The sequence below is a fragment of the Leptopilina boulardi genome, unplaced genomic scaffold, assembly GCF_019393585.1.
Source record: "Leptopilina boulardi isolate dan_hultmark-lab unplaced genomic scaffold, ZJU_Lbou_2.1 LbouV2_165, whole genome shotgun sequence".
Taxonomy (NCBI): Eukaryota; Metazoa; Arthropoda; class Insecta; order Hymenoptera; family Figitidae; genus Leptopilina; species Leptopilina boulardi.
The window spans coordinates 2,912,855-2,924,886 of record NW_026137713.1 but is presented as its reverse complement, the minus strand read 5'-3'; the positions used below and the strand labels follow the sequence as shown (position 1 = coordinate 2,924,886).

At 29.6% G+C, this 12,032-nt stretch overlaps 2 protein-coding genes across 6 annotated transcripts in view; one reads left to right on the top strand and one right to left on the bottom strand.

Moving 5' to 3' along the window:
• The window catches only part of LOC127277281 (mediator of RNA polymerase II transcription subunit 20), a 77,448-nt gene that overhangs the window by 46,329 nt on the left and 19,087 nt on the right, over nucleotides 1-12,032 (bottom strand). The window lies entirely within an intron of this gene.
• Nucleotides 1-12,032, top strand: part of LOC127277278 (facilitated trehalose transporter Tret1-2 homolog) — a 220,635-nt gene that overhangs the window by 193,411 nt on the left and 15,192 nt on the right. Inside the window, exon 1 of one of the 5 annotated variants that reach the window (XM_051298260.1) lies at nucleotides 560-1,153. The exons of the other annotated variants lie outside the window; for them this stretch is intronic. Coding sequence (XP_051154217.1) covers nucleotides 1,088-1,153 — 66 coding nt within the window. The 5' untranslated portion in view covers nucleotides 560-1,087. Of the gene's footprint in view, nucleotides 1-559; nucleotides 1,154-12,032 lie in introns of those variants that run through there. 5 annotated transcript variants of the gene reach the window in all.

The following is a 12,032-nucleotide window of genomic DNA, read 5'->3' as shown; positions in this document are numbered from 1 at the left end:
ATAATTACACAACAATGGACCACAACTATATTCACAAATGACATTGAGCCTACTTACTTCTAATCTTTTATTATCTATAAAATATTTCAGAATACTTTGCATTAATTTTCTAATTTTTATGCCTAATACGATAGAATTTTTTTCTAACCAACTTGCTCTGCCAAATAAGAATTATGTTAAATGAAAATTTGACTAAATAAATAAATAAAATTTCAGTTAAATAAGTTCTTTAATCAATATTCGATATTTAGGGGTTGCTGATAACAAATCTAAAGTCACTTTTAAAATTTCAAACTAGATTTGAAATTCTTTAAATTTTTCTACAAACATTTTGTTTTAATTTCATTTATGGAACCATATTTTCGAGTAAACCGTGGGCGCAATAATATATAATGGTCCACGTGCGTGGCACGCGTGTTCGTGTGAGTCTGCGACATGCGTATGTAACGAACCGAAGCACCATATATATATACATCTCTCTTTCTCTCTCTCTCTCTCTCTCTCTCTCTCTCTTGCGCCTCAAAGAGTTCCCTGAGCTCAGTCAGCAGTCACAGTTTAGTTGAGAGTTGGTTCAGTTCTGCGATGGTCATCCGACTGGGAAGTCGCAGACTCGCTTTTGTACCACCATCATTATCATCATCAACATCATGATCATTATATACAATTCGACTCTATAGGAATACACGCATATCTCGTGATACTCAATTATCTTTAATTAAAACTACACACTTTCATTTTCCTGTCCCCCAACACTATCGACTTTAAAAATGATTACACTAATTAACTAATTCAACGAAATAAACGTTCAAAAAGAGATTTTTTTTCTTTTTTGTCATTAATTATTAGTTTTGACAATGTGTTATATTTTTTAAAGTGAATTTATAATTTTCCCCCCAAAAAAAATAGTGTGTTTTATGAAAATGAAAGTTTTTGGAAATTTTTCAAGATAGTGTTTATTGTAAAAACAGTTGTTTAGAAAAATGAGAGTGTAAAATATTTGTATAGTGGGGTGAATACGTTTTTTTTTAAAAAAAAAGATAAGTTTGTGAATAAGCACACGTGGTTTGTACTCGCGCCTCGCCGGTGCATGCACATATATGCCGGCGCAATGCGTAAAAACAAGCTACTCTCATGCTCACCACAGCTACCCACTGTAAGTATTAATTATAAACGAGACTCAGACTTTAGTTATATTGTTATTATTCCAAATGACCATTTTGGCGGCCCTTCAAAAAAAAAATTAAAGGAACACTCTCTCGAGTATAGTTCTTTAGTTTGAAAACGATTTACTAAATAATCTCAATTTTGCCCCAAGGGTACAACACCGCGATTCTGAAAGCGCGCACCAAACGCGCTTTCAACATTTATTTTTACGAAGCAATATATAGTAGATTTAAAACATCCAAGTACCGGTTCCTTTAATGGAAACGTAATTTGAGGATTCAAAAATGGATATAGTAAATAATTGACACTGTGTGTTGAAAATTGAAACTGTTTCAAACTATCAACATACTACACAAAATTATAGACGTTCGGTTTTCTTTTGAAAATAATCAATTATTGTAATTAACGATAATTACTAATTTAATGTACTAGTTTGGAAAAAAAATACGAAACATTTTATATCGATTGCTAAATTTTAATTATGACAATTTGACTTAGTAAAAAAAGGAGAAAAACGATATAATATTTCATTCTTTCGCGCCTTTAGGACATAATGTAAGTACTATACCTAATTTTTTCAATTTTTAGAGTAATTTTTTTTATTTAGTACAACTAATTTATGAAAGAAAATTTGGAAATTCAATTTTCGAATGAAGCTGAAAATCTTGTTAAAAACAGAATTCTGAGGAAAATAGGTTAAATGAAAATTCTGTAAAATAATAATTCGAAGAAATGAAACTTTCGACTAAAGAAAAATTCTACCTAATTCTAAAGATTATCAAATAAAAATTAGAAATCCAAAAATTCTGACGAATTTCAGGATTTATTCATTCGTCTTCTAAAGATTGCCAAAAAAAATTCTAAAATGGTGAAAAATAATTTATAAATAAATTTTTGTTTTTTCCAAGAAAACAAAAATTGTTATATTAGAAACCTAACAAAAGTAATTAAAAAGAAACACGTTTCAAAAACAATGAAAAAACAAAACGGGAAATTCCACTGACAAACGAAATTAACTCATATTGATAAAATATGATATCACATGTCATCCAGCAGTGAATCTGTTTAAATTTTTCTTGTTTTTTTTTTTTTTTTTTAACGATTCAATGTCAGCGGCAGATTGACAAATTGAATGTCGGCAAGTGTATGTATATATATAGAGAGTAATGACTTTTCTAATACTCTATTAAAACCGCAGTCAACTGCGAAGCAACTTGCGATCTTGTTCACATATAGTGACTTGACTGGTTTGACATGAGTGATTCCCGATGTCAAACACAGTTTATTTTTTCTTTTCCTATCAGTTATCTGGATTACATTATCTATAAGAATCTTGAGGTTAGTTCAATCAGTGAAGCGAGAGTGTTTAAATTTTTTCTATTTAATACTAATATTAAGAAGAAAAACAATCGAAACATTGATGTAGATACATTAGAAAATATTTGTATAATATAAAATAAGGGAGTTAGAATGTTTATGACCTACCATAAATTGTCTTTTGCATATATATATATATATATGTTTATAAATCGCGGAAAGGAGATTGAGATCTCTCGAGCGGAAATTGTGAATTATGCCTTTTGACACACACTGGTATATGAAGAAAGAAGGGAAAGAATAAAAAAATACATTTATGACATATTTTTTTACGAGTACCGTTTTATTTTTACGATTTCACGAGAAATCCTCCTATGCTAATTGTAAAAGAAATGCGTGCTGATTACTTTTTCCTAGACTTTCCAAAATAACTGAGGAGAGAACGAGAAAAAATATAAACAAAAATATCTCTAAGCGTGTCACATTTATTTAATTAAAAATTCAATTCTAATAAATTTTTACAGTTTTTAAAATCGAGGATCTTTACTTTTTTTGCTACTTTATATTTGGAACTGAGATTATTTTTGTTTTGGCTGATAAAATAAATATAAGTTTCCAAAGAAAAGAAGAATTTTTTTTTAAATGCTCGTATTAGAGGAATATCTTCGATTATTATTAGAAAAAAAAAACCTCGTAAACCTCAATATTTTTCAAACGAATAACGCACAAATATATATGAAGAAGCAATCGAATTCTCAAATCCTAACTTTCAAGAAATGTGGATTTAGTCTCTCTTTCTCTCTCTCTGTACTTTGAAATGCGAATAAGTGATCGACTGGGGTCTTTCAGAGTAACATCAGTCTTTGCTTCTGTTGGGGAATACCACGTTTTCTAAGTCGGTCCTCAAAGGAATCTCTTTATCCCGACGACATACCTTTGCTGGGCAGAAGAAGCATTTGATCTCCCTGCTACATTTTTGATCACGCAGTTGCAAAAATCAACGAAAAAAATTCCCTTTGAAAATTAAATACATCTCACCTACTACTATTTTTCTATAATTATTTTCTAAAAAAAAAAAAAAAAAAAAAATGTTTGCTAAATACAAAAAAATTTATAACCTTCAAAACTATTTTCATCTATCAAGACACCCATTCAGACAGATACTATATTGAGCCATAAATTATAAACCACATTCATAAAATTGTGGTTTGAAAAAAATTTATACTTCACTGGAATTATTTCATTTTAACATTAAAAAAAACTCACACGCACTTGAAATTGCATTTATGATAAATTTTTACTAAAAAAAAATAGAGAAAAAGGACAAATATTTCACACAAAAAAAATCTTTCATTTTTTTAATAATTCACTGGTGTTTGTAAACATCTTTTTTCTAAAATCTGAAGCACGTGCCAAAGCGAAATTTATTGTTCTCTACTAGTCTTTCAAATCCAAATGGTACGTACAAAAAGGCTTTAGGAGAAAGGGGGGAAGGGGATTTTGCATATTCAAGCGGTCACGCTACTCCTATTTTCTCGTTTTACCTGAAATCGAATAAGTGAACCAGACGGACCGGTAGATGTGAATGTTTCCGAGTTCTTCGCGCTTATTTTTACCTCATATATATATATATACGATCGAGTGATATTAATTTCACATGATTGATATTAAAGACTAATTAAATTTAACATTAATCTATATTTATTAACCGTAAAATTCTATGAAAAATTAAGAATATCCTGAAAGCAAAATCCTTGATATCTAAAAATAAAAACATACCTCACAAATAATAAATTTTATAACATCAATTATGTGAAATATATATTTTTTAAATCCCCCATTCACCAATTTTAAGAAGAAAATAAGTCCTGTGAAATATTTTTTTTTTTTTGGGAAAATCTAAGTTATAATTTTCAAAGCAAATGTCGCAAGTCACATTCAACATGTGATGACTAAAATAATCATTATGAAGCGAAAGACAGGTGCCAGCTTTGCACCCGCAGTAATGCCGCGTTTCTTTCTCAGAATTGTATAATAATTATAATAATAATAATAATAATAATAATAATAATAATAATAATAATAATAAAAATAAAAATACTAAGAAAAGGAAATAGAAGATTTGTAATTAGAAATTTAACAAAAAAAAACCACGAATAAATTAAAAAGAAAATAAAAACGAGTTTGAAGAATGTAAAAGAAGTTTATTTAAAAAAAAAACCGCAATAAATCATCATAATTTCCACACAATTTGCAGATAAACATGATAGGACAATATAATCAAGTAATAACGGAAAATTATATGAATGAATGCTTAACGTTTATTGGATATATATGTGTATATTGCGTGTAAATTCATTGGAATGAAAAGCATAATCCGCATTTGAAAATTTCATTCTACTTAGTCACACACGACAGTTTATACATATATATGTATGCGGAGTGTAATGCAAATATAAATCTTGATAGGATTGGTAGTAGTAGGTCAGAGAAACGAAAGCCATAAATCTATAGGCAATGTTGTCAGTTAAGAGCTGTCACGAGGACAAGTGACTTTTTGCTAACGAAGGTGGTCCAGACGAAGATGACATCTGTCCGATACTCGCAGGGCATATACAAAACTTATAATAACGTGAGAGCCAAGGGGATCAATTTTGGAATCGAGCAATTTGCCAATTTCATGCGCACTTCGCGAATAATAATTGAAAATAGAACACGCGACGAGCCGCCTATTGTTCATCGCTTGACAATGGAATCAGATGTTTTGTTAGACATAATAGGAGCGCGTGGCCTACACGTTAATGAAAGGGTTGCACCTTTTGAATACATTCGACGCATACATATCTAAGGTTAAGTGGTTCTCAACTTTTTTAAAGTTTCAAATCACAAGCTGAAACAGTACGTGAAAACAAATTCTGTTTGTACACGGAGAGAAAAATGGAAAACAAAAATAAAATAACTTTTATACTATTTCCTTATAGTAAAACCAGAACTGTCCGGAACTTGTGCGCATTTTTGACAATGTTTGCTCCGTAAATATAGTAAAAACTACTATTTCTGGAGTAAACTTTACTATTTTAGAAGTAATTTTTTCTATTTCCGGAGCAAAACAACAACCAACAACGAATTTTCGATAATTCCTGCTGCTAATTGGCAAACCCAAAAAAAAGTTTGCAAAAAAAAAAAAAATAAAACCATTAGAAGTCAAAAGCCATTTATCAAGATTGATTCAATTCTTTCAGCAATGGTGAACAAATTGCAGAAACACAAACTACTGCGGTTAATGAGATCGTATACCACTTAACCGCATATATACGAGTCTTTCTGTCTTTCTATATCTCTTTCGTGGTGACTTTATCGAAGATCGGTGCGGACTGTGATTAATCTACTCTGATTTTAGAAGTATCATTACTCATTCACTGCCACTGTATATAGCCGCATACTCTCTCACCCGTTTCGGTCGTCCACGTTTTAGAATATATATCTCGCGCGCGTCTACTAACTTATATAGCGAATGACTTCCGTTAGCGTGTGAACGCGCAAACGTGCGCCAATTTATCATCTCAAGATGATGCGTTAAAACTCCTGTGGGAGGTTTTTTTTTTCTTCCCCCTTTATATATCTATATAATATTCCAATCACGTCATAAAATCCATGAAATATACAACTTTTACCCGCAGATCCTTTCTTTTTTTTTCATTGCATTTTGTGTTAAAAAGAAAATAAAGCGACAACAATAAAAATCCGTTAAGTATGGACAAATATCTGGTTTGGGAGTTTTAACGGAATTTAAATATAATAAAAAAAAAAAAAGTATAATGACTAAAGCGCAGGACTTTAATTTCTTCCGTGCGCGAATGAGTCACAACTTTACTTACCACATTTTATTTTCCGATGCGGAGGGACGAGTCTGGGTATTTATTTTGTTTTGTTTTTCGTCACTGGGTGTACTGCCTCTGAATAAGACTTACATGCAATGCACTCTTTAGAGACTCTGTCTGATTCAACTTTAATGCCGCTAAATGTAAACCCGACTTGTTAGAATCACCTGCAAACTAAGAAAGGTCTACGACCTCAGCCGGATCAATGACTAATTTTTAATATACCACATTTGAGAAAATAGATTTGACTTGACAACAAAACATTTTCTTTAATGTACAACTAAATTTTTTTTATTACGGCAACAAAATTTTAATCAATTCAAAGCTACATAAAAAGACACAGTAAAAACAAAGTCTTAAACCGTTTACACCTTAAATTAAGCCCATATCACAGAAAATTAAAAGGTATTAAAATAAGCTGCAACGCTTCTTATTTTAATCCATTTTTACTTATTTTAATACCAAAATGGATTAAAATAAGAAAAATTTGATTAAAATAAGAAGCGTTGCAGCTTATTTTAATACCTTTTAGTTTTCTGTGATATTTTGCATAAGTCTGTCCTTTTTTAATTGGTCTGACTCCGTTTACACCTTAAATTCAGCCTCAAAAATAGGCTGAAATCAAGATTTCTTTTTTAGTGTGGAAAAATAATCCAAAAACGCATTAAAAAAAATCCAATACAAAAAGCGATTCAAATAAGATGAGTCAATTTGAAAATCCAATAGTTTGTATAAGGATTATAGAGAAACATTTACCTAGAAGATTTTTCACATCTTCAAGTATATAGATTCTTAAGCTGTTTTGCAAACAGACATAGCAAGAATGAAAGTTTCGATCTTCACTTAATTACATAGAAGATGTTTGCAAAATGTATATAAAATGAAATCTGAGACTTCGTAACTGCACTTTGTCAATCATGTATGAATATATATATGTTATTCATTTATACGCGAGAAGAGTGTATCTTTCTTTCATTTATGAGAAGTGTGTAACTGCATTACTTTAAATGCATCAAGTGTTATAGAAACAGATGTCGCATTTGCACTATAAAAACAACATTCTTTCATATACATGTATGCTCTCTATATAAATCATTAAATTGTCAAACCCATATATATATATATATAGCGCTTACTGCACGAAATAGTTAAATTCATCTCAATGGAAAAGAGGAGTGGTCACATTCAAAGGAAACGGATCCTATTTATTTTCTAGATAAACCTTATTCCCAAGAGCTAGAGGAGAAATAATCTGAATTATTCTCAAGGATAAATGACATGCAAATTTCAAGATAAGAGATATACTAAAACGGTGAAATACATACTTTTCAACAGAATTTTTTATGATTTATTTCCAACTCTATACATTTCGATATGATGATTCGCCTTTGCTTTCTGTGATTTGTTCAATAAAATCGACTTAAAAGTCGGTTATTGAAACTAAATATTAATTTATGAATATTTATATAAATTATTATTATTAAATTTAAAAAAAAAATGTACAAAAATTTGAAATCAGTGTCACATTAAATTCCCCACGTGTTTCATTTCGTGTGAGAAAATTTTTCTGCACGAACGGATTGATTAATTTTTCGTGTGCTAAGCAAATTTGCGGACAATCGCGTGCAACGAAACTGGACAGGTACCGATGAGACGTGAGCAACCATAGAAATGCAGCGGCTAAGAGTGCACGAACGCACAACCCCCGTCGGTGTACAAATTACAACGAGTTACATCGTGTTACACAGTCGGAAACCAATACGTCCCAGGGAATTTATACACGTACCTTCAACATAAGTCTTCCTCATGATGTATCTCGGTACAGTTCACTATATATCTACTATAAATGCCCTTCATCATCATCATCATTATCCAAACAACCGTACCGTTTATTTGTTAAATATCATTAACAACTTTCAGCTAGAATATTACTTAAAGAATTTTAATGTAAACGAACAATATTTTTGATAAATTATTATTTATCATTGATAAATGAACAACCAACAATTTAATTAAATTAAAACTGATTAATATTTCAGAATCAGATAACTAAAACAGAGAAATAATCCCAAAAGTATTTATTTTATGATAGATAAATCGCATTGTTTAAATGTGCTTACAAAAATTCATCTAAATGTAGATGATATATCACAGAGTATTGCTGTCTTGTCGAGCAACAGCCACGGTATTTAAAGAGTGGACCACTCATCTCGACTGCGAGTGAACCGAAGTCAAGACATCTACCGGACGATTTTGAAACTACCTAGATACCCTAAATGAACACAAATATATCGTTTTCCAGCATTTCAATCGATTCTAAAAATTTTACCACACGAAGAAAAATGCAAACACAATTTAATCAAAACTATACCATATTAACTGAAAATACCATTACTATCAAGTTAGAATGAGTAGACAAAAACTGTTATAATAAATACTCATCAATAGCGATAATACAATAAATCAGTGAATCGTATTGAATCGATGAAAGAGCAACCAGAAATTACTATTAAAGAATTGACCGCCCAAGTTTATTTGCCATCAAATATTTATTGATGATGATAAATAGCCAATTGCAATCAATGATTGCATATGTACATATATATATATAAGAATGAAATCGTGAAAGGAAGAAGAAAGTATACATATTGTACCTCGAAGGTCGAGTGCACACGCGGTACAATAATATATGAAATGATGAGAATAGCATTGTATGTGTGGAAAAGAGATGAAGCAGAATAATACTCCTTCAATTAATCGCATTGAATTAGTTGCTTAGACCTCTTACCGAGTAATAAAAGGGTGTCAGTCATTGACGCCTCGCGCCGAGGAAGAAGAACAAAGACAAAAACGAATGTGCATATATGTGTAAGTGCGAGCCCAACTTCATACCGAAATAAACGAGACGTTTGAAAAAGGAGAAAAAACATTTCACGCGAGAGAGAGAGAGAAAAAGAGTCAATTTTCAATGAAAAGAGAGAAAAATGAGTATTTATTGCGCAAACTTCACTCAATTTTTATTCTACTTATTTTATATATTAAAAAAAGAAACTTATATAACCCCCCCATCAATTGTTGAGGCTGAATTTGAAGATGATTTCAAACTAATAAAAACCGATCTCACGTTCCAGAGAATTACAGTAGTGTTATTGGCAATACAGCACACCTTTCAGTTCTTCGTCGACATATCGATTTATAATTCTCAGCGAATTTATTGCCCATGCCATTCGAGCGAAGGAAGGAAGGCTTCATTCATTTTTAGTGTAAAGCTTTGGAATTCCTCGGGAACTGAAAAGCGAGAAGATTGCGCTCAAGGGAGCGAATGATCGTTCAGATATATTATGGAATAAGAGTCAAAAACCAAGAATCTCACAATTTTAGAGGATGATAAATTTAAACAAGAAAATTTAAAAAATTTATAATACATCAAAATTATAAATAATAATCCTAAAATATATGCTATTATATTGTAATCAAAAATTTCCATATAATTCAAAATAACCTTTTCTTATAATTTGATAATTTTTAAATTGTATTTAGAGAATAATAGGTGTGGTTATAAGGGCAAGAAATAATGCGTAAATATATGTAATATAGTGTTTTGTGCGAGGACGAGAAGACGCGATAGAACACAAATATTCATAGCCACTTGACCCGAATGCACTTGGAAAAGCGGAACATAAAATATTCGCACGTAAAATGTGAAATACGGCAAATCGGTAGTATTTCATTTCTTAATACTTTACTATATATATATATGTAGGATTATTTTCACGCTGTATATATAATCATTGTTAAAAGAGTATAAAGAACGCAAAAGCGGAACTTTTTAAAGTTCATCATATTTCTCAAAGTACTTTATACAACATCATTTACGCCAATGAATATATATATGCTTTTAAATTAACAATGAAAATTCTTTAAGCATGTAGATAATGAAGGAATGAATGAACGAATAAATGTCAACGATGAATTAACTCAATGCAGTTAATAAAATTTTATCGTCTATCATTTGATTTTCAAGAAAGGATGACAAATAATTTTTATTTTATTCAAGTATTGTTTGAAAGACAACTGAAATTCAGAAATAACTCTCAAATAAAACATGTAAAACTGTTCTGAAAAGATAAGAATTGAAAAAGACAGACATAGATAAGAACATAAAATCTTTTCTGAAGACGCCGATGAAAGTTCAAAGAATTTCGACACGAAATATATATGCGCAAAGTATCGATTTTTCTAAACGAATTTACACTATAAATGTAGAGAATAAATTATCATTTGATAATTAATCAAAATTATTTATATTAATTAATTAATTTTTAATTTAATTTGTCAATTGGAACAAAAACTAAGAGGGATAAAATATACAAAATCAAAACAAAAAATATTTGAATATATACCAAAGCGAGGAAAATGCATTAAACGTATTCTTACTAATTTAATTTCGCTAATGAAATTTATTTCGAGAATTGCGGCAAACAGAAAGAATAACAAAGAATATGCTTTAAAAGAACAGAATTAAATTATATATATATATGTATATAATTTTGGGGTAAAAAAGAAAAAGTAATACATTTGGATTATCTTAATAACCAAATGGCACTATGACATTTAAATTATTATTACATTTTAATGTTCTTATACACCAATATACGAAATAAAAATAAAAACTTTTTATCGTCATGTTTTCACTGAACACAATTTGAAATCAAGACATTAAGAGAAGAATAATTTTGCATGTTATAAAAACCAAACACATATATTGCATTAACGTATAAAAATTTACAAATCCCACATTCACTCAAAAGAAACATTTATGCGAAAATTGTAAAAAAAATAATAATAATAATCTTCTTAGATATCGAGAAGAGTCAGATAAAATTTTAATGTACCACCAGCAAAATTTCAACAAGTTTTTTCGATTATTTCAAAGAATATTCCCTTTTTTTTTGTTCTTTTTAAAGGGGGGAAATTTTAATATCTTGCTCAAACAAGTTTTCAAAACGTCGCGCCATATGAATTCAAGGAAGAGTATGATATAATCTATTATATGGTAAATAAAATTAAAAAAGAAGAAATGAATAAGGAATGTATGTTGAATATATATTATATATATATGACATAAGCACAAGTGTTCGGCATATAAGCATTGGAGGATATTGCACTTGAATGATTATAGAAGAATACCAATTGAGAGGATCTTTCAGTCCTTGCTCCACCTTTATCTATTCCCTTTCACCAACGCATGCTCCACGTTTATATATATATATATATATAAAAACTAAATACTCGGATCTTTATGCTGGATTCCTCACAACCGATTTCTCTTTTTATACATTCAGTCATAGAAAAGTTCATTAATTAAAGAAACATTTGTCAATTTTACGGAAAATTTTATATCTTTTTTACAAAGTCGTAATTTTACCCGTGGGTTATTAAATCTGTGCGTATTTTATTTAGAAAAAGTATATATATATATGCTTGTCAATCAAATATGCTCAACACAAAAAATAATTTTATTATTTAAAATTGCAAATAAATAAAAAATTATCTAATAAATTTGGTATTTTATATTATTTAATAAATCCTTACTTTTTAAGATAAAAGAATATTGATATTAATTTCGTTGGGTCAAAACTAAATTATTCTTTAATTAATTTTTTTTTA